This window comes from Neophocaena asiaeorientalis, unplaced genomic scaffold, assembly GCF_003031525.2.
Source record: "Neophocaena asiaeorientalis asiaeorientalis breed wild unplaced genomic scaffold, Neophocaena_asiaeorientalis_V1.1 scaffold206, whole genome shotgun sequence".
NCBI lineage: Eukaryota > Metazoa > Chordata > Mammalia > Artiodactyla > Phocoenidae > Neophocaena > Neophocaena asiaeorientalis.
In genome coordinates this window covers 3,163,184-3,190,652 of record NW_020174578.1, presented here as the reverse complement: position 1 = coordinate 3,190,652, position 27,469 = coordinate 3,163,184, and the positions used below count along the sequence as shown (strand labels likewise).

At 36.4% G+C, this 27,469-nt stretch overlaps 1 protein-coding gene across 1 annotated transcript in view; it reads right to left on the bottom strand.

The window, feature by feature from the left end:
• Nucleotides 1-27,469, bottom strand: part of LOC112408488 (serine/threonine-protein kinase B-raf-like) — a 74,828-nt gene that overhangs the window by 46,925 nt on the left and 434 nt on the right. Inside the window, exon 2 of the mRNA XM_024758086.1 lies at nt 26,943-27,081. Coding sequence (XP_024613854.1) covers nt 26,943-27,081 — 139 coding nt within the window. The remainder of the gene's footprint in view (nt 1-26,942; nt 27,082-27,469) is intronic.

The window sequence follows — 27,469 nt, the reverse complement described above, 5'->3', positions numbered from 1 at the left end:
TGAGTTTAGATGACCAGAAAAGTACGGTGCTGAGAGAAACTGTAATCCCAACTCTACAAAGTAAATCATCACAATTGTAATACTGAAGTGCGTGCAAGAGAAGCCCCTTTATTCAACGTAATAAAGTCTAACGGTTGGTTAATTGAGAAGGTTAGTTAAATCAGGGAATCATAAGCAATGATAAAACCTTAACCATTTTATTTTAAGTTATTTCAAGCAACATTTTCTCTGGTTTGGTATAAAAACTGGTCAAGACCATAAAAAATCCGAGAAAACTAATCAGCTCTTTCTAACAACACAAATAATCCTGATACCAAAACTGGGTAGAACAGCACAAGACAGCTACAGACTAATCTCATTTATAAACAAAGATGGAAAAGCCCTAAATAAAAACCTGTATTAGCAAATGGAATTCAATAACAAATTAAAAGAACACACACTGTGATAAAATGTATCCCATAAGTAATAATGAGTTTCTCAAAACTAGGATGTCTGCGTATATAATTACTTACATTAGTAGAAGAAAGAAGAAAAAACCATACAATCACCTCAACAGATGTAGGAAAAAATATCTGACAAAATTCAATACCCATTTATGGTAATAAAAAAAAAAAAAACCACAAACCTCTCAAACTAGAAATTCAATCAACAAGCATACAGAAGCATTCCCATTAAAGACAGCAGAAATAAAAATATAGTGATACAGATCACTACAACTATCAAACATTGTATGGAAGGCCCTAGGCAGTGTGTTAGAACAAGAAAAAAAAAAAAAAAAGACATAAGCATGGGAAGGGAAAAAAATAAAATAATCATTACTCGTACATATGATTGTTACTTAAAAATCCAGGACAATCCACTGATGAACTTGAGAAGTAACAAGAGTTCTGTAAGAACCCGATACAAAAATCAACATACAAAAGAAACAATAGGTTCCTTACATACCAAACCATAATTTTTTTTTTATCCCATTTGCAAAAGCACAAAAGATTCTCAGGAATAAAACTAACCCCCCCATTCCCCAAAGTATGAGAACATTATATAGAAAACTATAAACATTTATTTAAGGAAATAATGGACCTAAATAAATGAAGATAAAGACCATGTTCATGAACTGGAAAACTCAATTTGTAAATATCTAATATATATGTCCCTATATTAATATATAAATTTGATACAATCACTATCAAAATCCCAGTAGGACTTTTTATAGAACTTGACAACCTGATTCTAATAGTCATATGGAAGAGTAAATGAGCATGTTTGCACAAAATGAACAAAGAGAAGAGACTGGCATTACCAAAATGCAAGATACAGTATAAAGTAGCAGTGCAGACCTAGTGCTCTTACAGACAAACAAATCAAGAGATAGCCCAGAAACAGACTCACGGAAAGCTGGTATATATTAGAGATGGTGTCACAAAACAGAAAGAGGAAAAAAGACCACGCACATGTAGGCAAATGGTGTTTGGATAATTATATCCCCCCAAATACCTTCATATCTTCACATAATAAATACCAGACCACTTAAATACCTACAAAAATTTTAAAAACTTTAAATTTATCAGAAGACAAAATAAGGTAATATCTTTTTAAATCCTGGGTACAGAAAGATTTCTAGACAAGAAAGCAAAAAAAAAAGGAAAAGATGGATAAGTTTGACCACATAAACAATAACAACAAACTTCTTCATAACAAAAGCCCGGAAGAAAATATTTTTGACACATAATAGATTAAAAAAATATCCATAATATAAAATAGAACACTTAAAAATAAATTTTAAAAACAAAATAAGCACAATACATAAATGGGCAGAAGATGCCCACAAATAATTCAAAAAGAAAAAATCCAAAGGCACATAAACATATAAAAACATACTCAACCTCAGTAATAATCAGGGATAGAAATTAAAGTTAAATTTTTTTCTTCTATCATAAACTTATGTAGAGAAGAGTTTACAAAACATATCTATAGCTTAAAGAATAACTGTAAATTAGAGCAAACCTTACATAATCACAACCCAAAAAACAGCACCGCTAGTATCTTAAAAGCCTCCATGCGTCCTCCTCAATCGCATCCACTTTGTCATCCCTGAAATAATCACTATCACTCTTTATTTTTGTGATTATTCCCTTGATTTTCCTTATAATTCTAGTATCTATAATTTGCATTCCTGAACAATAGTTAATTCCATTTGTTTTTGAACTGTTTATGAATAGAATCATGTTGCATGTAGTCTTTTGTGATTTTCTAATGTTTGACTATTTGGGAGATCCACACCGACTGATGCAGGAGCCGTCTGTGGTTTTTTCTAATCTATCTGAACAATATTTTTATTCCATAAGTGAATATACCATGATTTATCTATCCAATCCACTACTGATGGACATCTGAATTTCGTGTCTGTGTATTTTGGGGTTAACAGGAGTAATGCTGCTATGAACATTCTTCTATACATAAGCTTCCTAGTCCACATATTGACACATTTCTCTAGGACAATGGTTGGTTTTTAAAGTATGATTCCTGGGCCAGCAACACCAGCATCACCTGGGAACTTGATAGTAATACAAATTACCAGGCTCCACCCCATTCTTACTGAATCAGAAACTCTGGGGGTGGGCCCAGCCATCTGTCTTCAGAAGCCTTCCAGGTGGTTCTGATACACACTCAAGTCTCACAACCACTGTTCTAGGGTAACTGCCTAGGAGTAGTATTGCAGGTTGTAGAAAACTATTAATTTCCAAAGTGGTTCTTCCAATTCACACTCCTACCAGCAGCGGAAGAGCTCCCACTGCTCCATATCCTTACCAACGCTTGATACTGTCACATATTTATTTCTGTCAATTTAGTCTGTATAAAATGGTCTCTTGTGGTTTTAATTTCTATTCTCCTGTTAATGAGGATAACGTTCTTTTCATATGTTAACCGGTCATTTAAATTTCTTTTATCATCAAATGCCTTCTCAGACTTTTTTGCCCTTTTTCTACTTGGCGTTCTTTGTCTTAGGGATTCATAACAGTTGTCCATTCATTATATGTTGTGGTATGTAACTTCTAAAATGGCCCCAAAGATTCTCACCTCTTGGTATTCATGCCCTTGTACAACCTCCCCTCCTTGAGTGTGGGCTGGGTTTACTGAGTTGCTACTGAATAGAATATGGCAGAAGTGATGGGATGTGACTTTTAAGATTAAGTTTTAAGAAGACCATCAACTTGGGCTTCCCGGGTGGCGCAGTGGTTGGGAGTCCGCCTGCCAATGCAGGGGACACGGGTTCATGCCCCGGTCTGGGAAGATCCCACATGCCATGAAGAGGCTGGGCCCGTGAGCCGTGGCCGCTGGGCCTGGGCGTCTGGAGCCTGTGCTCCGCAACAGGAGAGGCCACAGCAGTGAGAGGCCTGCGTACCGCAAAAAAAAAAAAAAGAATACCATCAACCTAAGTGTCCATCAACAGATGAATGGTAAAGAAGATGTGGTATATCTGTAGATATACCATCTACAGATATCTATAGATAGATATACAATGGAATACTACTCAGCCATAAAAAAGAATGAAATTTTGCCATTTACAACAATACAGATGTACTTGGAGGGCATCATGCTTAGTGAAATAAGTTAGAGAAAGACAAGTACTGTATGTTATCACATATGTGGGATCTAAGAAACAAAACAAGTGAATAAATACAACAAAACAGAAACAGAGTCACAGAAATTAGAGAACAGACTCATGGTTACCAGTCGGGAGAGGGAAGGAGGGGGTCAAAGTAGAGGTAGGGGATTAAGAGGTACAAAATTACAGGTAGGGGATTAAGAGGTACAAACTACTATGTATAAAATAAATAAGCTACAAGGATATACTGATCAGCACAGGGAATACAGATTTAAAAAAAAAACAGACTGTGGCTTCCACCTTAGAAAGTCTCTCTTACTCTCTTCTGGATCTTTCATTCTGGGAAAAGCCAGCTGCCATGTTATGAGGTGGCCCTATAAAGAGGCCCATGTGAGTGAATCTGGAACTGGATCTTCTGAGGCTTGCAACATACACGTGAGGGATCACAGAATTAGGTCCTCCCTCAGTCCAGCCTTGAGATAACTGCAGGCCCGGCTGACACCTTGACTGCAGCCTCATGAGAGACCCTGAGCAAGAACCACCAAGCTAAGTTGCTCTCAGATTCCTGACCCACAGAAACAGAGAGATAAATGTGTGTTGTTTTCAGCTGCAGTAGGTAGCTATTGCTTGTCTTGCAGATATCTTCCATCTGTGCCTTGCCTTTTACCCTCTTACGGGGATCTCAATAGGGGTTCTTTTTTTTTTTTTCTGTACGCGGGCCTCTCACTGTTGTGGCCTCTTCTGTGGCGGAGCACAGGCTCTGGACGCGCAGGCTCAGCAGCCATGGCTCACGGGCCCAGCCGCTCCGCGGCATGTGGGATACTCCTGGACCGGGGCACGAACCCGTGTTCCCTGCGTCAGCAGGCGGACTCTCAACCGAGTTTCTATTTTTAATATAGTCAAAACTTCATCAATTTTTATGGTGTTTTTCAGTCTTAAGAAACCCTTCCCTGCCTTGAGCTCATAAAAGTATGCCCCCTCTTTTAAAAAGCTTTCTGAGTTTGTCTTTTTGTATTTAACCTTCAATCCACTAGTAATTAATTTTTATGCATATTAAGAGGTGAGGGTACAGCTTTATTTATTTAATACAATAAGCAACTAATTTGCCATTTAAGCATGCATCCACCCACCTACCCCCATAAAAGCATATAAAATTCATTAGCAACCTCTACTTATATAGTATCACCCGTCATTTTGTTATTCATCTTCTTTTTCTTATAGGCCTTTTTCTTATAGGCCCCTAAGACACCCCTCTTGCTAGGCCTCAAAACCCATGCCTGTGGAACCCTCAAAGTCACTCCCTTGCTCCCCAAGGTCAGGTAACTGCTCTGGACATCACTCAGCAACAGATCCCCATCCTCTTCTGCCTTTCTAACAAGACTGTAATCCAACTGACATTCTTAAAGATCTATTTAAAGAAAAACCTGTCTACTTCTAGGCTTCCTATCATTAAAAGAAATTAATAAAAGGAAATATAAACAAAAAACATATACAACGAGGAAAATTTTTAAATATAAAAAGCAGATACTAAAATTAGAGTGATAAGTTTGTTGGCAGTCCTGGCACTCATCTGATATTTTAGGAAGTGGTCTGTTAAAACCCTCAGATATCTCTAGAAGTAAATTTGAATGTGACCTTTGGTGGGAGCCACATGTCATATTCACCAAGGTAATAACCAGGTCCCAGCAGCGCCTCACATATAGCAAGCATTCAAATTTGTCGGCTGACAAAACGGATTAAAGAAGTTGTCTCATCTTACTGTTCTTTAAGGATATCATGGCAATCCTTGCCTCTTTTTACTTCAATAGAAACTGTTAATCAAGTTGTCAAGTTCCACAGAAAAACCTACAGAGGTACGGATTTCAATAAAGTTACTCATCAATCTGAGAAAAACTGACAGTTTTACCATTCAGCCTTCCAATCCATCCTCAGCATAGGGTATGTAACTCCATTTATTTAGGTCTTCCTTTATGTCTCTAAATAAAGTTTAATTACTTGTCTTTATAAAGGTCTTACACATCTTACATATTTAGAATTCAGTTTAAGTATCTCCTTTTCTAGAAAATCTTTCTGTCCTCTATCCCCCGCAACTATTTTGGGTTATATGCTCCTCTTCTGTGATTCCTCTGCACCTGGGGCACACTTTAAACATAGTATACTGTCATTAATTCTTGATTTATTTGTCTGCTTCTACCACTAGACTATAAGCCTCTAAAGGACAGGGACTATCATTCATTTCTATATCACAGCACCTAGCAACCAGCACAAGGGAACTCAATATTTTAAAACTTTAAACAAAAGAATGAATAAATATAACCAATTAAGGTAAAGTATAAACTGTCATAAGGAAAAGAACTACCATTTATTGAGTACCTTCTATGTGCTGGGCACAATAATATGCTTAGTCCTTAGATGCATTACCATCTAATTCTAAAAGTAAATAATCCTTTGGATACAGTGGTTAAGAATCTGCACTTCCACTGCAGGGCATGGGTTTGATCCCTAGTCAGGGAACTAAGATCCCACATGCTGCGATTAAAAAAAAGAAAAATAGCAAACGTTGGTAAGGATGTGGAAAAATTGGCAGGCAAGAATTCTACCACTGAACCACCAATGCTTACAGGATGTGGAGAAATTGGAATTCTCGTTGTTGGTGAGAATGTAAATAGAATGCCGGTGGGAAAAGTTTGGCGGTTTTTTTGATACATGTCACCACAAGGATGGAACTTGAAAACATTTAAGCTTAGTGAAATAAGACAGGCACAGAATGACAAATAATGTACGATTTCACTTATATGAGGTGCCTAGAATAGGCAAATCCATAAAGACATCAAGTAGAATGGAGGTTACCAGGGGTTGGGAAAGGGAGAATGAAGGAATTATTTTTTAATGGGTAGTTTTTGTTGGGGATGATGAAAAATTGGAGGTATAGATAATGATGATGGTGATACAGTATTTTGAATGCCACTGAATTATATACTTATGAGTGGTTAAAATGACAAATACTATGTTATGTATATGCTAACACGAATTTTTAAAACATTAAATCATTCCTTGAGCCAATAAAAATTCATTAATCAGGACCCAATGCAGAAAAGAAAAAAATACATTTCACTTAGATATCGCAACTAGTAAAGCATTAAATACAAGGACTAAGATGCCTATCATTCAACATATGGAAGGACTGGGAATAAGGAGCAGCCACTGAACTAAGGAGTTAAAGGATACACTGCAAGTCAAAGGTCCAAAAACTGTTTGCTACTACTGCTTCTACATATCCATGAAGCTTGTAAACACAGGAATGCTCAGTCCAGACACCTCAACTGCTTCTATTTACTCAGATTTCACAACTCTGCTAACCAGCCAGAACAGCAGCAAAAAGAAAGCTTCCCTGTCCAATCTGGCTTCCAAATTGTGGGAATTCATCTAACTGAAAGAACCTAAACTGCATCCACATTTGATGAGAGGGAGTTCAGGAAATGCACTGTACTTCATCATTTGTAAGATGTTAAAGCATTTTGAAAAAGTGAAAATTGGGATGCATTTTACAATCAATAGCATATCATGGTTAACTAGCAATATTTTATTTCAGAAATGCAAAAGTAATGGTGAATCTAAGAATCAATTACATCTTAAATTTAATGAAAAATGTAACTTTAGCTCCCAAATTAAAAAAAAAAGCTCTAAAAGCTCTCCAAATAAAAACATGTTCTCATATTATCTTCTAAAATATTTATATTTTTGCATTTCACATCCACGCATTTAATCTACCCAGAATTTGTGAATACTGTGAGGTAAAAATCCAAATTTATTTTTCCAGCACCATTTATTGAAAAGGGCATTCTTTTCTAATTTCCAACAACTATCTGTCATATATCAAGTAACCTATAAGTATAGGTTTTATTCTGTTTTGTTCCACTGGTCCTCCATCTATCACTAGACTACTGATGACAATGTCTTAATTACTACACTTTGTAATGTCTCAAGAACTGGAAAAGTTAGTCCTCCCATATTGCCTTCTTTGAGAGTGTCTTGGCTACTTTGGCCCTTTTTGGATTTTCCATATAATTTTAGAACCAGTTTTTTAAGTTCCACCGAAACAAACAAAAACCTTACTGTTTTGATTGGAACTGTATTAAATATATAAATCCATTTGGGGAGAATTATATCTATGCAATATCAAGTCGATCAACCCATGTAAATACATGGTATTTTGCTCCAAACAGTAGGTCTTCTATAATTTATTTCAACAAGGCTCCTATAAGTCTTAGACTGTTTTTTAGACTTATCTCTGAGTACATATTTTCTATTCTATTGTGAAATTATACTGTTTTAGATTTTCCTTTCCTATTTGCTAGAATATAGTAATAAAAATGATCTTTCATTTTCCTAATCAGCAATCTTGTTAAACTCTTACTGTTTTTAACGATTTGTAGATATTTTTAGATTTTCTAAATACACACTCATGTTAAGTCTGTGAATAGTGATAGTTTTATTTCTTCCTTTCCAATTCTCAGGTTTTTAAAATTTCTTTTTCTTCTTTTAGTGAAGGTCACGACTTTTAGTATAACTTTGACTAGAAGTAGTTATAATGGACAATCTTGTCTCTCTCCCAATCTCAGAGGGAAAGCTTTCAATATTTCAACATTAATTATGAAACTTGATTTTTTTAAAGTAGATACCCTTTATCACATTAGATTTGTCTCAGGTTTTATGATTAATGAATGCTCAATTTTATCAAGCACTGTTTGCAACTATTCAGCAGATCATATGTTTCTTCTCTTATAACCTGTTAAGATGGCAACACAAACATAAATTTATTTTTCTGGTATTAAATCTTACATTCCTAGGATAAATCCAACTTGGTCAAAATGCACTCTTGTTTTATTTAGATAGACAGATATCCTAATATCCTGTTTAGAAATTTTACATCTGTGTTCATGAATGGAAGTAACCTGGTAATTTTCTTTTATCATTTCTTCTTGTCTTGCTTTGGAATCAAAGTTGTGCTAACTTTGAAGAAGTTGAGAACATTTTCTCTCTCGCTGGTCTCTGGAAGAACATATGCAAGACAGAAATTTTCTTCCTTGAATGAATGGTAGAATTACTAGTTTTCTTTGGGGGAAAGCTTTGACTACTGGGTTTTTTTTAAAGATTTTTTTTTTTGATGTGAACCATTTTTAAAGTCTTTACTGATTTGTTAAATATTGCTTCTGTTTTATGTTTTTTGGCCGCGAGGCATATGGGATCTTAGCTCCCTGACCATGGACTGAACCTGCACCCCCTGCACTGGAAGACGAAGTCCCAACCATTGGACTCCCTTGACTACTGGTTTTAAGCGGTGATACTACTTTCAAGTTTTCTGAATATTCTAAGAGTCAGCTTTGGTGTTATTTTTCTAAGAATTTGTCCATTTCTGTTAAGTTTTCTAATTAGTTGGCTTAAAGCCATTCATAATTCTGTCTTATGATCTTTTAAAATGTCTTTAGAGTATGTAATGATGTTCCCCCCAGCCCCCTTCTTTATTGCTCCTTGCTCTTGGTTATTCTATGACTTTTTTCTTGATCACTATTCATTCGAGATTTATCCATTCCTCTTTTTAAAGAATCAATTCTGGCTTTGATAATGTTCTCTACTGTATGATTCTCCTCTGCATTATTTGTTTCCTCCTTTATTTTCCAGGTGTTTGTCAAAATTAAATTCCTGTGATAAATGGATATTGAAGTTGACAATTAATGAGATTTCTTATTTCGTAGTTGTACACATTTAAGACTCTGAATTTCTCTCCATGCATTATTTAGCTGCATTCTATAACTTTTTAATTTTGTTTCCGTTGGGGGGAGTGACTGTTATATTTATCAAAACTTTTATTCTAATAGTACACCTATCTATCCTTTCCTTTTCCTTTTCCCTGTCCTTCTTTCCTTTACTATGACATTGATTTGTTAGGAAAAAACATCAATGTATACTGTAGAAAGTCCCACTTTCTGGATTTGGTTGATTGCTTTCTCATGGGTCACTTACCTTGTTCCTGTACTTCCCATAAGCCAGTAAGATCCAGAGGTTTGATTTAAAGATTTGATGAGATTCAATCTTTTTTTTTCCAATCAAGAATCTTTCATAGCTTGGTGCTGGGTATTTCCTACTTTTTTTTTTGTCAAGATCCTTTACATGTAAGGGACATAACGTCTGATTATCCCGTTTTTAATGATCCGAGATTGATCAAATTCCACAACTTGACATCAAAATTTTGTATTCATCCAGTTCAAGGTACTTTCTAATTTCCATTGTGATTTCTTCCTTGATGCATGGATTAATTCAAAGTAGTTACACAATTTATAAACACATGACGCTTTTAAAATTACCCTACTGGGGCTTCCCTGGTGGCGCAGTGGTTGAGAGTCCGCCTGCTGATGCAGGGGACACGGGTTCGTCCCAAAAAAAAAAAAAAAAAAAAAAAAAAAAAAATTACCCTACTGACAATTTTTAATAAAAATGCATTATGTAAAGAAAAGATGCTCTTTTTATTTCAATCTTTTGAAATTTGTTGAAACTTGTTTTAGACCTAGTATACAATTTTCCCCCCAAATATCCATATGTGCCTGAAAATGATGTGTAGTCTTCTACCACTGGGTGCAATAGGTTCTATACATCAGCTGGGTTAAGTTTGTTCATTGCGTTGTTCAAATATTTTAAATCCTACCTAACCTGTCTGCTTCTTGTATCAAGTAATGAGAGAAATGTTTAAAAACATCCCATTAAGACTATAAATCTGTCTACTTCTTGTAGTTTTGCTAATTTTTGCTATATGTATTCTGAAGCTATATTTCAGGCTATCCTATATGATTAAGATTATTAAATCTTCCTAGTGAATCGCTCACTTTACATTTTGATGGGACTCTCCTGATTGCCAATAATGCCTTCTGCCTTAATGTCTACTTTGTCTGATATTAATATAACCATACCATACTCACTTTGTTAAAATATGCATGATCTTACTACAACTTTTACTTAGGTCCCAGATAAACCCCACATAACTAATTCTTTTTTTAATTTGGTCTAACAATCTTCAGCTTTTAAGTGAAACATTTAATTCATTTAGTACTTAATGTAATTGGTGCTATGTTCAGATTTAAATCTACCCATCTTGCTTTGTGCTATTTGTCCTACATGCTCTTTGTTACCTTTCTTGCTTTCTTTGGGATAAATTTTTTTTTATTCCATGTTTCTCCTCTCCTAGAAGTTATAAGTCTAGGTTTTGGACTCATATTTAGCCTAGAAATTAAAACATGCAATTATCAGTCAAGTCAATTAATACACTTTCTCCCAGAAAACAGAAGATCTCAGAACACAGCCTTCATTTGTCATATATTTTAATTAAGGCCTTACTAATATTTTATACAATGTTTAATTCAATTCATCCACATATTTGTCACTCTCTTTACTCTTCATTCCATCTTATACCTCAACCTTTATTTGGAATCCTTCTGCCTGAAGTAGAAAACTAAATTGCCTTCAATTTTCTTTACAAAGGGCTGATGGATTTTGTTCAACTAGATGTTTATTTTGCCCTCATCCTTGAGGGGTATTTTTTTTTTAAGTATAGAATTTATAAGTATAAACTGGCAGTTATTTTGGGAATATATATGATTTTCTGTTGAGAAGTCAGCTGTCAGTCCACGGTTGCTCCTTTGAAAGAAATTCTTCCTCTGGCTGCTTCTAAAGTTTTTCTCTTTGTATTTGGGTTTATGCCGTTTCACTATGTGATCTGTCTGGGTGCAGACTGCTTTTTATTTATATTGTTAGAAATTCACTGAGCTTCTTAAATCTATCAACTGGTTTCTCATCAAAACCAGAAATTTTTCAGCCAGAAATACCTTTACAAATATTACCTCGGTATCAATCTCTTTCTTCACTTTCTGGAGCTCTGATTTAATTATGTTAGATCTCACTCTCTTGCACGCCACTCAACGTCTCCAATATTTTCCATATCTTTGACTCTCAGTGGCGCATTCTGGAAAGTTTCTTCTGCCTTATCTTCCAGGTAACTAATTCTTTCTTCAGCTAGGCATAATTTGTTAAATTTTCCCCTTAGGTATATTTGGCATAGTTTCATTTCTGAAATTTCTATTTGGTTTTTATCTCTCATTCCCTGCTTGCCTTCAAATATGTCTTTAATTCTTTAAACATAACAAAAAGCAACTGTTTTAACTTCGAAATTTGCGCTATCTGAGAATTTTGTGGGTCCATTTATGCTCTCTAGTTCTTATTCATAGTGCCATTTCCATGCATGTTACTGTATTTTTCTTTTTAAAAAAATTACCTCGAGGGACTTCCCTGGTGGCGCAGTGGTTAAGAATCTGCCTGCCAATGCAGGGGACATGGGTTCAAGCCCTGGTCCAGGAAGATCCCACATGCCACAGAGCAACTAAGCCCGTGCGCCACAACTACTGAGCCTCCACTCTGGAGCCTGTGAGCCACAACTACTGAGCCCACGTGCAACAACTACTGAAGCCCAAGGCGCCTAGAGCCTGTGCTCTGCAACAAGAGAAGCCACACAATAAGAAACCCACACAGCGCAACGAAGAGTAGATCCCACTCGCCGCAACTAGAGAAAGCCCGTGCACAGCAACGAAGACCCAATGCAGCCATAAATAAATAAATAAATTTATGAAAAATTTAAAAAATAAAAAACTTACCTCGAGGTACATGTACATAAAGAAAAACCACAATTATATATCAATTATATTTCAATTTTAAAACTACACAAATATTAACTATATTACTTGAATTCTACATCATATTTCATATAATTTTGGTTTCTTTTTTTTTTTTTAAACTATGCTTGGTTACTTGTGACAATGTACTGTTCTTTGTCCCTGAAAAATTACTGGTGGCAATTCCCTCAGAATGAAGGGGACTTTCTCTACAGATGATTTGCCTTTCCTTTTGCCAGACCTTGGGAGTACTACCAGTTGGAAACAGGAACCATAATAAAAGGGTCCCTGGATCACCCAGGCAGGACAAATCTAACTGCCAATCAGTGTGAGTGAGGGCTAAAACTATGGTCACAACTTGAAGAGTTTAATTAATTTCCTTTTTCTTGCCCTGCTCCAATCAACCCTACAATCCCCTAGATATTGTAATTGGTAGACAGTTCTCTTTCACCCTTAACCTAATGATGAAGTTCTTGGGTACTATCTTCAAATGGAGTTGTTCTCTTTTTGACTCTCATTCTGGATGAACTCTAAGCCTTGAATTCTGTCCTCTTCACCCCCATGAAGTCCACCAAAACTAAAGCCCAAATTCAAACAGACTGGCAACTGCCCCTAGGGCAAAAGCTACGTCATCATCTACTTATTTCTTTGGGTTTCTGCTTTTTTTCTATAATTTGGCCTGGGAACTCTCCACCAACTTTTCAGCTCTTCCTTCTTTAAGATTTTTAAAAATAATTTTTCCAAGATTTTTAGTTGTTTTCATCAAAAGAGTTTGTCCAAATAACCCAATCCACCATTACTGAAAACAATTCAATTTCCCCCTTTTATGACAACCATTTTGTAATACTTCTTGAAATTCAGTGATAACGTACATAAGCACAACTTTAAAAGTCAATATAATTCCCTAATTGTACTTTCAATCCTATGAAAGAAATTAATTTATAATAAATAATATTTACTTCAAAATGTGAAAGCAATTACTATAATAAACAACATAATGAGGGCATCAGGTGCTTGCATCTATACACAGAATCACTGTGACTGTGGTGGTTACAACTATAGACTGAGGGAAAGAGTGTTTGAGTCATCAATTACTGTACGAGTGGCACTGCCATCAATTATGTGATTTTCTGAAGTGGTAAAGAACTCTTGATAAAGTTCTGATTGAAAATAATATTCCTCCAATTTACGTGACAACTGAATTCTTGAAGCTTCTGGCGTACTCTATGAAAATAATGCCTCAAAAAAACAAAAAAATAATAATGCCTCATACATAAAACAAAGTTAGTTTCTAAGCTCACATCATTACGATCACTTTTTTCCCTACATCAAAGTCCAGCAACTCATTCTAAGTCATGTGCTTATTTGAACAATTTTTAAATGTGCAGACTGTCTGGAACACTGTGGGATGGCTGACTTCCCTGGTCCTTGCTCATTAAATGCTAGTAAGTACCCTTTCCCCCCATCTTTGTAAAAACCAAAACACCTCCAAGTATTTAAAACCTTTCCTCTGGGGAAGAACTGCCCACATGCAAACCCTCTGGCTATAGAAAACACAGAGATGTACCACCAAGCTCTCCCTTCATGGAAGGAATTGCTGCCCAGCTGTGAGTACAGTCAGCAGACAGCCTCCAAATGTCACCTCCTTCAAGGTCCACCTCAACTGCAGCCCATATCTAGTGACCAAACAAGGAGAGGTATAAAGGCCCAGCCATTCTGCTCAATGTGGGACTGACAGGCAATCTCTCACTCCAGAGCTCCATGCTGATAGGCAAAGGTTTTGTGAAGCCTGCGTCACAATACAACTTTGCTGTCTGCTCAATCCTGCACCGTGCCTCTTCCTCTCGCAGGTATTGATTTCGAATAAACATCTTGCACTGCAAAAAATGTCTCAGTATCTGCTTTCAAAGAACCCAACCCCCAACAGCGGCCTAGTATAACATCTGACTACCAAGTCTTTCTCTAAACATTTTTTGTTTGACCTCTTCCCATCTTGAATCTACCCTACAAACACTTACCAACTCAATCATCCTCAAACACTGCTTTTATCATTTTTTATTTTAAATCTCCACTTTCATCCCACGGCATACAATATAAAGTTAAAATTTTTTTCAGTCTATCACTATTTTCCACAATCCAGCGCCATCAAATTTAGCCAAATTTTATTTTATACAATTCACCCAACTATACTCAGATTGTTCTGTTCCTTCAACAAAACTACCTTATGTATTTCCATCTCTAATTTTTTTCAAATTCTACTCCCACTGCCTATTACATCCGTTTTCCTTCCTTCTACCTGCCTAGGTTAAACACTAACTTCCATCAAGACCTTATTAACCTATAATAACCTTCCATGTCTGAACTCCTCCTGCATTTATTGTTCTCCATCACCCGCTCTGATACTTAATCACATAATGCCACGTGCATGCCCGCACACTCAGTTAAGAGTGTTCTTACCTTTCAGAAGTCTTCTTTTCCCTCCAAGAGAAATCTTAAGCACAATTCCAATACATTAACTTACGAAGTGTAACTACTTTGGCTGCAGCAGAAACTGCCTCCCTAACCCCCCAAACCTTTCACTGAGCTCTTCCTTGCCACACTCCCCACCCCTGAGAAAGTCTTTGAGGTAACGTTACAGCACCCAGGTGTTCATTTCTAAAGAGGAAAACAAAACCAAAAACAACCTAGTTTTACAGGACTGAAGAACTTAGGGCTTCAAAATAATTCTGAAAACAAACTGGAAAGCTGTGGTTAAGAACAAAAGTCTAGAGAAGAAAACTGCCACATTCCAGGTGAGTGAGAACCATGTGGACTAAGAGCACTGAAAAAGAATGCAATTATTTAAGTAGGATTAAGTACTGTTGGTAAGAAGCAATGAGAGAATAAATATGAAACCCACACGAGCCTTGACTACTTATCTATTTTCCTGAAGTATAGCTGATTTACAATGTATTAGTTTCGAGTATACAGCAAAGTGATTCAGCTATATGTGTATACATACACATAATATATATATATTCTTTTCCAGATTCTTTTCCATTATAGGTTATTACAAGATACTGAATATAGCTCCCTGTGCTATACAGTAGGTCCTTGTTGTTTATCTATTTTATATACAGTAGTGTGTATCTGTTAATCCCAAACTCCTAATTTATCCCTCCCTCCCCCTCTCTTTTCCCCTTTGGTGACCATAAGTTTGTTTTCTATTTCTGTGACTCTGCTTCTGTTTTGTAAATAAGTAAGCCTTGACTTTTAAAAGGTCTAGAACAAAAATAAATAAATAAATAAATAAATAAAAGGTCTAGAACTGTACTGATCAAGGTAGCCACTAGCTAGGTGTGACTAAATTTAAGTTAATTTAAATCAAATAAAATTTAAAAGCCAGTTCCTCAGTCCTACTATACACATTTTAAGTATACAATAGCCACATGTGGACATACTGGACAGCAGGGAACATTTCCATCATGACAGATATTTTGACTGAACAGTGCTGGTCTAGAGGGAGTAGACAGATACCAACAAAAAACCTATAATACAATGAAAGTAAAATGATATAGGTATACCTCAGGATGCTATAAAAGCACAAAGTAGAAGCACCTAACTGGGCCTTGGAAAGAGGTTAAGGAAGGCTTCCTACAATAAGTGAACTAAGTCTGAAAGGTTTGGGGTATGGGTACAGGGAAGGAATCTATATTTCAGGCAGCAGGAAAAGCATGAGCAAAGACAGGTCAAATTTGGAGAGTTTTTAAAAGAAAATAACAGGATAGCAATTGCTTCATTATACAGTATAAAAATTAGACTACAATGGTGGGGATGCTATTCTATATAGACAAAACAATAAATATTCAAAAAAATTTCAAGAAAGAAAGAATTATTTTTAAAAAGAAAATTAGCAACCAGACCTCTCCAAATTTAGCTTACATTCATAGCAGGATAATGGCAGATACTTCATGAAGAAGTAATAATTCATGTTCTATTTCCCAATGCTTCTATGTTTGTGAGTCAAAATGAGAATGACTCATATCAATTATTAAATTGCTTTGGCAAGTTACAATGAACTTTGACCTGAGGACAAGTTAGGAGGCCCACAATGCTGTCTGGATATCAGCAAGTAAAATATTAAGTAACATAACCTAATATTGCCTATCAATTTCACTATTTGTTCCTAGTCCATTCACTCTCACATGCTCCCTAACAACTTTTAACACCTTCATCTTCCTCCTTACAACACCATATCCCCAAGACTTACTCTTCACTGATAACCTTGAGTCTTACTTCACCGAAAAAAAAAATGAAGCAACTGGAAGAGAACATGTACAGATTCCCAGCATTACATCTATCTACCTATCAGCGTCACTATTCCACATATTCTGCCTTACCACTTATTATCAAAGGTAAAGTGTCTATGCTCCTACTGAGAGCCAACCCTTCCACTTGTACACCAAATCCCTCTCTCTTTTGCCTCTTCAGACATTGCTCCAGCAATTCTTCTCTCTCTCCTGAAATCACATTTTTACTCCCTAATGGTTCATTCTTACAATACAGGCCCTTATTTTTTTCATCAAAAAAAAAATTCCTTGACCCCATCTCCTTCACTACCTATGGTCCCATTTCTCTTTTCCCTTTATAGGAAAAGTCTTCACTATCTTCATTTTCCCTCCTCTTCTCTCTTAATATCACTCAATCAGAATATCTCTCTCAGCATCTCCTTGTGTAAATCATCAATACCACCAATACCTTAACTAGAGTGATAAATTCTTAGTCTTTATCTTACTTAACATAGCAGCAGGAGAAGGATCAAGAGTTGCCAGTGAAAAGCAAGCAGCATATGAATGGCTATGACATAGAATAGTTATGACTTTATGACTAAACTTTTCTCTCAAATAGCCATCCATGATAACCAATAACCAAAAGTTTGATTCATAAATTCATGTAGAAACTTAAATTAAGTACCAAACTCAGTAGTAGAAAATCATCTGCAATAGAGTTACCAGAAGTTACACTGAACTAAATTCTTATGTATAATGAGACTTAATATTGTGTAATTTATTATTAACATGAGAATACATGTGCAGGAAGAATATATGGGTAGAATATTTCAAATCTTAGAAGAAAGCATGTAAAAACTAAGATGCAATTAACATTTTCAGTGGTTGTAAAACAGGAATGTAAGGACTATACTAAATCATAATGTCTTTCCTATCTGAAGGTCTCTGACACCATTCCCATGGAAATATAGTAATATAATGTGTAAAAAATGAATTGAGTTATTTAGGAATAATTCACAATAGTTCTTTAACTTTTTATAGTAAAAAAAGTTACAAAGGCAATAATTGTTTGGGATTCATAGAAAGGTAGGATTTTTTAAACATAATAAATGGGAATTAAATTATCTTCATACAACATTACCAGAAATTATGCTAATAAGAACACTTTAAAAATAAAACTCTCAAATTAGTAACTGTTGTGGGCTTTTCCCTCTATGCTACAGACAGATTTCTAAGTAGAGAGTATAAACTTTAAAACAGACGAAATGGGATTAGATCCAAGGTGACAAAACAAAATGAACAAACAAAAAACAGGGGTTCTAATAACTATTTACAATGTTACTGCTGGGCCTAGTAATCCTCTTTAATAGAGCACATCTATAAACTCAAACAGAAATTTACTTTGCAGGCTTCCCTGGTGGCGCAGTGGTTAAGAATCTGCCTGCCAATGCAGAGGACACAGGTTCGAGCCCTGGTCTGAGAAGATGCTACATTCAGCGGAGCAACTAAGCCCATGCGCCACAACTACGAGCCTGCGCTCTAGAGCCCGCAAGCCACAACTACTGAAGCCCGCATGCCTAGAGGCTGTGCTCCGCAATAAAAGAAGAAGCCACCGCAATGAGAAGCCCATGCACCGCAACGAAGCGTAGCCCCTGCTCGCTGCAACTAGAGAAAGCCTGCGCGCAGCAACCAAGACCCAGTGCTGCCAAAAATAAACTAATTAAAAAAAAAAAAAAGAAATTTACTTTGCAAAATAAGTTCTGTAATGTAGCAAATACAGTTTAAAAATCCTAGGTCAATGGAGGAACAACCCCAAGCAGTATTTTAAACTGTTTCAAAATACCTATTTAAGGGAAGTGACTAATTCAAAGCATCCTAAAATTTTATTTAATTTAAGCTGTTCTGGAAATAAAAAGTCAAATTTTTCTGGTGTTATTAACTTAAAGGTTATATATTTAGTGAAAGAAAAAACGTAAAACAAGAGTAGAGTATTTCTTAATTTAAACACAAGGCATCTTTTACAATAAGGAGATGCATACTTTTTTTTAAACACACTAATTTTGGAACAACAGTTGAAAATAGTCTCCAAAATGTTATGGTTCTCTCTCCCTGTAAGTGCCATTTCCAAATCTGCAAGGTAGCCAAATACAATTAGACTACTACTACTTACAACATGAACGAAAGCCTGAACAGTGTCTACCTTCCCAATTGTCACATGACCCTGTACTTGTGAGATATTCAAGACTTATGCTCATTTTTAAGACTTAAGTCTTCCTTCCTTCATAATGAAACTTAAAAAACAAAAAAATCAGGAAACATGTTCATAATTATTAAGCAAAAATCATAACTAGAAATACCATTTTATATGGTAGGGAAGCCCTCCAGGCTAAGCAGTGAAAAGCTACTACCATTGTAATTTAAAACAAGGTAAAGGGTCCTATGGGTCCAAATGAAAAAGGCAGAAATATGACCAACAACCATCATATGCTTATCCTTAGTAACAACAATTTAATGATGCCTCTAAGAGTAATAAAGGTGCTAATTCCGGAACATCACAGAACATGACATAGGTTTCAAATGGAAAAACTCATGCTGAAGATGGAAAATGACATAGCTAGTATTATAAACTAGTATCCCCCACCACCTGATTGACATTTTCCACGACTTTTTGGTGAATAAACATCTTAGCGTATTCACCTAAATGTATCCTGATTACAGTTAATATTTTTAAAATACGGTGGGAAAAAAAGACATTGACTTTTTGGTGCCACCTATTAGGATATCGCCTTCATTTCTTACAAAAAAATTAATTTTGGATGAAATGTGTTTCTTTACCTGTCACTTTTCACAACCTCTCCACCAAATGATTCAAGATAGGGGTGTGTTAACTATATACCACAGTGAGTCTTAAGCTTTTTTTGAGTAGAAGACACCTTTAAGAACTGGAAGCAAATTATGTACCCTGTCCTTTCAAAAGACAATAGCACAAAAAATTTTAAAAATCAAATTTTAAAGTTCTAAAAATCCTATGAACTGGATCTACCTAATTTTAAGACTGAACTATAGGGACTTCCCTGGTGGCACAGGGGATAAGACTCCGAGCTCCCACTGCAGGGGTCCCGGGTTCAATCCCTGGTCAGGGAACTAGATCCCACATGCATGCTGCAACTAAGAGTTCGCATGCCACCACTAAGGACCCCACGTGCCGCAACTAAGGAGCCAGTGAACCGCAACTAAGATGCAGCGCAACCAAATAAATAAATATTAAAAAAAAAAAAAGACTGAACTGTAAAGCAATCAAGACATTGTGGTACCAAAGACATATATGTCAATAAAACAGTATAAAACTCACAAACATAATCAACTGATTTCAATAAAAGTGCCAAGGTAATTCAACAGAAAAAGGTTAGTCTCTTCAAAAAAGGTGAAACTGGACATCCATATGAAAAGGAATGAACAAACCTTAACCCTTACCTCACAATACATATAAAAAATAACTCCAAATGGATGATAGACCTAAATGTAAAAGCTAAAACTGTAAAACTTCTAGAAGACAACATGGGAGAAAATTTTATGACCTTAAGTTAGGCAAAGTTATACTGGGTAGGACACAAAAAGCATGAAACCTAAAAGAAAAAATTGATAAATTGGATTTCATCAAAAATAAAACTTCTATTTTTTAAAGGACACTTAGGAAAATGAAAAGACAAGCCATAGACTGGGAGGCATGTGCAAAACACATATCTGATACAAAGAACTTGTATCTAGAATATGTATATAGTACTCTTACAACTCCATAATAAGAAGGTAAATACAGAATAAAAAGATGTGAATGGATACTGCACCAAAGAAAATACATGGGTAGTAAATAAGCATATATACAGATGTCCAACATCATTAGTCATTAGGAAAATGCAAATTAAAACCACAATACTGCATACATACTAGAATGGCTAAAACTAACAAGACTGACATGACAAGGATAGAGTTTGGAACTCTCATTCATTGTGGGTGGCAACGCAAAATGGTTTCTAATGCTTTAGAAAAGTTTAGCACTTTCTTATAAAGTTAAATATCAATATATACTCACCATACGACCCATTAGTCCAAGCTCTAGGTCCTTACTCAAGAGAAATAAAAACAAGTGTCCACACAAAACCCGAACCCAAACATTTATAGCAACCTTAATAACTGTTGAAAACTAGAAAGAACGCTACTACTCATCAACTGGTAAATGTAGAAATAAGTCATGCTACAAACACACGATACTACTAAACAATAAACTAATTACTGATACAAGCAACAACATGGGTGAATCTCAAAAATATCGAACTAAATGAAAGAAGCCAAATACATAAGACCACATCCTGTATGTTTTCATGTATATGACTTTCTAGGAAAGGCAAAGCTAGAGATCAGACCAGTGTTTGCCAGGGGCTGGAGGTGGGGTGGGGAGGAAAATGAATGCAAAGAGGAACTGGGGAACTTTTCCATCAAAAGTTCTATCTCTTGACTGTGGCAGTAGTTACCTGAGTATATACATTTGTCAACGCTCATCAAACTGTGTGTTTAAAATGGTACATTACAGTATGTGTAAATTATATCCCAATAAACCCAATTTTTTAAAAGCAGTTATGAACTTTCTATAGAACTCTAACCCACACCTTAATTTCAGAACCTCAAATATGATATACTTAGTCTCCCCTAGACCAGGAGTCTGAAAACTTTGGCCCATGAACTAAATCTGGCCCACCACCTGTTTTTTGTACAGCTCACAAACTAAGAATGGTTTTTACATCTTTAAATGAAAAAAAAAAGAATATTTCATGACACATTCAAATTTCAGTGTCCATAAATAAGTTTTATTGGAACACAGTCACACTTATTCATTTACATATTGTCTATTAGCTGCTTTTACACTGCAATACCATTTTTGAGTCTGTTCAGTCCTTGTGACAGAGACAGAGCAGTTAGACCCACAATAACTAAAATATTTACCACCTGACCATTTACACAAGTCTGCTGACCACTGCCTTAAACACAAGTTGTTGAAATTTTCTACACAGATTATTACACTTAGGAAGATTCATGTCAGCACAGATCTCCCTTCCATACACAGTAGCTGTAACATTTTAACAGCCATTAAGCCTTTTTTTTTTTTTTTTTCAAGGAAACCAACAAGTAATGCAGATAAATGAAGAACTTCAATAGTTAAGGTGTAGTGGGACTAAATAGAGCCTTGAGGTAACATCTGAAGAAAGTCCTTGATAGCCTCAAAACAGTGTTTTTCCAACTGTGTGTTGCAACTAGGTGGTTGTCAATTTAATAAATTGATTTTATGAGCAGCTTTTTAAAAAAGAGAACTGAATGGTATAGAAAAATCAGAGTGCACCATATCTAATAGGGTTTCATTCACTATTTAAAAAAAATTTTTTTAACTAAGGTATAGTTGATTTACAATATTATATTAGTTTCAGGTGTACAACATAGTGATGGAAAAATTTTACAGATTATACTCCATTTAAAGTTACTATAGGGCTTCCCTGGTGGCGCAGTGGTTAAGAATCCACCTGCCTATGCAGGGCACACGGGTTGGAGCCCTGGTCCGGGAAGATCCCACATGCCGCGGAGCAACTAAGCCCGTGCTCCACAACTACTGAGCCTGTGCTGTAGAGCCCACGAGACACAACTACTGAAGCCCGTGCGCCTCGAGCCTGTGCTCCGCAACAAGAGAAGCCACCGCAATGAGAAGCCCGCGCACTGCAACGAAGAGTAGCCCCCGCTCACCGCACCTAGAGAGACCCCGCGCGCAGCAATGAAGACCCAACACAGCCACAAATAAAAAAATTAAAATAAATAAAGTTACTATAAAATATTGGCTATATTCTCTGTTTTGTACACATTAACTCTTTCACTATCTGAGTATGTATGTGCCAGATGAGGATTAAAAAAATGTACAAAACAGACAAAAACTGCTTCATGTATACAGGTATTAGAGCAACTCAAAATCTGTATTTCTTACAGTGCTAATGTGTTTTTTAAAAACGGTGTTAGAGCTCTACAGTAATTGGAAAACCACCGCCCTACAGTACATTTGTTCCCAAAGTGCTGTCAATAACTGCAGCTACATTACAAGAATGAAAATGATGTTTCATTTGATGTTACAGAGCTTCCAGAAGATATAAAGTTAATTGAGTTCAGAGCAATTTTTATATTCTTTATCAAGGGCATTCCCAGGATGCAGAAAGAAATATAATGTTATTGAGCATTACTTTCCCTCTATAAGCATAGTCCTGATATGGGAAGGAACAAGAATAACAGTTTTTTTGTTTTTTTTTTGTTTTGTTTTTTTGTTTTTTTTTTTGCGGTACGTGGGCCTCTCACTGTTGTGGCCTCTCCCGTTGCGGAGCACAGGCTCTGGACGCACAGGCTCAGCAGCCATGGCTCACGGACCCAGCCGCTCCACGGCATGTGGGATCTTCCCGGCCCAGGGCACGAACCCCCGTCCCCTGCATCGGCAGGCGGCCTCTCAACCACTGCGCCACCAGGGAAGCCCAAGAATAACAGTTTTTTAAGACCAAGAGAAAACATGGAAACCAAAATAATCTCAGAGGGTAGAGGGGGAAAAAAAATAACTGCTTACTGTTAGGGTGGAGGCTGTAGTAGAGTTTCTTCTGACTACCCTGCTAATTATGCATAACAGTAAATTGGGTTGGTAGACAAAAGAAAGCTGAAAAATAAAAACTACCTCCCAGAACATGTCAATGTCTCCACCAAATATTTAAGGAAGGAATGGAAGAAATGAAGCTAAATTTTTGGTTCTTATATTAAGTATCTACAACATTATGACTATGAAAGCACTGCTTATGAAACAGAAAAGCTCCTAAACAGGCTCTTCTATTTTGAATTCAGAAGTTGTATAACTATTGCTGATCCTGACTTTACAGAATAACCAATGTAGATCAACTGGACAAAGAGAATGAGTAAAGGACTTAAAACAATTCAACTTTTGAGGAAGACAAAGTCCAGTAAGAGCCACTGACTATAAAGGCTTATTTCAAAGATAATTTGAGGCAGAAATATAGGAAGCACAGGAACATACTGAATTTCATAAAAGAGGATTATGACACAAAATGTCCACTAAGTAGTCAGCTAAATTAATATCAAGATGTCAAATTAAAAAAACACACTTTTGCATTTCTAAAGGAGAAAAACAGCTTTATGGTTGGAGAAACACGAAGAACACTTAAGAGCTGTCTCATTCTTCAACAAGGTAAGCATCAAGTCTTAGAAAATGCTAACAAAGCAATGTAGCCTGCTCCCTCCCTTTCTTCCCTACCACTCACAGAACATAGGTTTCCAGTTGTTAAGACCTGATCAGCTTCCTAAACAGGAAAGCCAGAGACAGGGAATCAAGATAAATCAGACTTCTCTAGCCTGTTATCTTAATATAATTTTTCTGGCCTATTATCTAAATACAATTAAATCAAGTTTGCTTTCAGGTTCTACTACATTCAAGGATTCAAGTACTCAGTTCCAACGTTCCTTTCTTAATTCGTTTACTGACAATCAATTCCTTTAATAGTCAGCATATATAAGTGACTGATACCAGAAAAAATTTCTAAATAAAGGAAGAGGTGAGCAGATGCCTAAAGAAGGGAGTTTATTAAATGATAAGAGAGGGCTTCCCTGGTGACACAATGGTTAAGAGTCTGCCTGCCGATGCAGGGGACGTGGGTTCGTGCCCCGGTCCGGGAGGATCCCGCATGCGGTGGAGCGGCTGGGCCCGTGAGCCATGGCCGCTGAGCCTGCGCATCCGGAGCCTGTGCTCTGCAACGGAAGAGGCCACAACAGTGAGAGGCCCGCGTACCGCAAAAAAAAAAAAAAAAAAAAAAATTACAAAACCACATACATTACACAAGCATGAAAAAGGAGTATGTGGATACACACTAAAATGTTTATAGTAATTCTATCTTAGTGGCAAGATTACAGATAATTTTCTAAAACTTTTTGTACTTACATTTTTCTAATTTTTCAATAATAAATGTGCTTTTACTCTGAGAAACTTTTTAAAACCTGTATTTTACTGTCAAATAAGGTAATTCTTTTTTTTTTTTTTTTAACGGTACGCGGGCCTCCCACTGCTGGGGCCTCTCCCGTTGTGGAGCACAGGCTCCGGACGCGCAGGCTCAGCGGCATGGCTCACGGGCCCAGCCACTCCACGGCATGTGGGATCTTCCCGGACCGGGGCACGAACCCGTGTCCCCTGCATCGGCAGGCGGGCTCTCAACCACTGTGCCACCAGGGAAGCCCAAGGTAATTCTTTAGACACATTTTTTTCATTTCTTTCCATGCACTTGACAATTATATCTCTTTAAGCGCACAGAAGACAGTTCAATTAAAAGACCACAGTACATTTCAGTTTCCAGTGGATAAACAAATACCAACTTCAAACTTAAAAATTATTTCTTGGAGTACTTTATTCTACCATCCATAACACTGATATCTATATTAGAAAGAGATTCATTTTTAACCCTTTACCCCCCCAAATACATTTATTATAAGTTCCTGTAAGAAAATATGGAGGAAAAACTACTATTCATCATTAACCATTAAAACCTGGGTGGACAAAATGTTCATTGCAGCTCTATTCACAGTACATTTCAGTTTCCAGTGGATAAACAAATACCAACTTCAAACTTAAAAATTATTTCTTGGAGTACTTTATTCTACCATCCATAACACTGATATCTATATTAGAAAGAGATTCATTTTTAACCCTTTACCCCCCCAAATACATTTATTATAAGTTCCTGTAAGAAAATATGGAGGAAAAACTACTATTCATCATTAACCATTAAAACCTGGGTGGAGGAGGCAGTGGGAAACACTACTAAGTAATTAAAATTAGTTGAGTATCCTTATGGTTTCAAGAGATACTAATATGCTTTCCAGTTATTGCCAATTTAAACTTGAGGTTTAAATTCATCTAGCCTAGAGGTTCTCAAGTATTGATACATGATAACTGCCCAGGAAGTGTGCCAAATAACAGAAATTCATGGCCCTAGCTCTCACCTACTGAATCAGAATCTTCAGAGAGTAGAGCTCAAATAATCTGGCCCTTTCAAATAAGATAGCAGACACTGTACTTAACAAAAGGCTTCTCTATATCATTACAAACTGTTCTAATAACTCTGAAACAAAGTTCTCAACGAAAACAATGTTATAATCAGAGAAATACGATTTCATAACCCATGCCCATTAATTTACCCATTTTTCTAGATACAATTCAATAAAACCACACATGCACTACAGAGTAAAGCAAGCCTAGAGGCACCTGTGCAGAGTAAGACAAAGGCATATCCGATTCATGGAAAAAATAGACAGCAGATGTGACCCCTAGTATTTATCCATTAAAAACAATGTATCCTAAAAATAAATTTCCATGTCAACGGAACAAAGCTGTTTATAAATAAGAAGGAATGTGGAGGTGTGGGGAAGACAAGAGGAAGCTTCAGCAAGTAAGTACCAAAAGCCAGGAAACAAGGCAGAATGAATGGCAACTGGGGACAAGGAAAACAGAATAAACTAGGAAATGGAAGAAGGAAAGAGCGCTACTTAAAATCCAAGAAGTTGGGAGAAATGCACAGATATTAGAGGAAACTGATCTGAGCAGAAATGCAAACAGAACAGTAAGCGGAAAGTGGTATAAAAGATATATATATTCATAAAAGATATATATATGTACGTATACATGAGAAATTTAGATGAGATCAAATGATGGTACAGAACACATCTTGGGCATAGATGGAAGTGGTATAAGAGAATGAAAAACAAATATTATTGTGAACAAACTGATACTGAACAGAGCAACCATATCTAATGAATTTCCAAAGTAAAGTTGATGAAGCAGGAAAAAGAGAAGCGCATTGACTGAAGAACGAGACGTTATGAGAATTGGGAAACAAAATGTAAGTACTGTAGTAGAAAGGAAAGAACTTTGAGCAAAGCCAACGGAGCAAGTCACATTATCTAATCAATAATTGTAAAGCACAGTTATTATACCATATATTATCTCTTTATTTGTAAAGTACAATAAAGTGTATTATTTTATGTAATACAATACCAAACACTAAATGTAATAAATTTTACGTAACAAAAACCAAAATGTAAATAAAGTCATTTGACAAGGTGATAAGAGCCTAATAATGGCTGAGAGAAGCAAGGACTGAAGACGAAAAAGTAAAAGAAAAAAATTGGGACAAAAAGGAAGACAACGGAAAGAAATCAATCACACCTATTTTTTTTTTAAAAAAAAGGGTAGAAATAAACAAGGAGGTGTGGATGCACAATAGAAGTGCAAGTGAAACCTGACGGAATCTTGACAGCTTCACGATTCAGAAAGTAAGTAGCTCCAAAGCGTTCAGAAGGATTTGTGACGATAACAACGTTAGCAAGCGGTGAAATGAAGTAGAAGGCCTCAACAGGACTAAGATAAGAGAAGTGCAAAAATGGTCTTAAGTAGAAGCTGAGGTTAGAAGGCAGGCAGGTCCGACCACTGGCAAAGGAGCGGGGCGGCAGAGGGAACTGGGATGGGGGTTACCGGTCGGCGACAGAATACTGACAAACATTAGGAATCGGGGGCCTGAGACCGGGATGGGAGAAAGAACGGAAACAGTGGCATTTAGGGTTAAAAAAGTAAAGACCATCCGCTGGTTAAAACAGGTGAAGAGCAATCTCCCCTAACAAGTAGAGAAGTGTAAGGGAGGGCAGCGGCCTGAAAAGAGGCAGAGTCAGGGAGAGTAGAGAGGGAATGATCGCCCCATCATCACCGTGACCGTGTAATAATTACATACAACGCTAACTCGGGCTGGGGT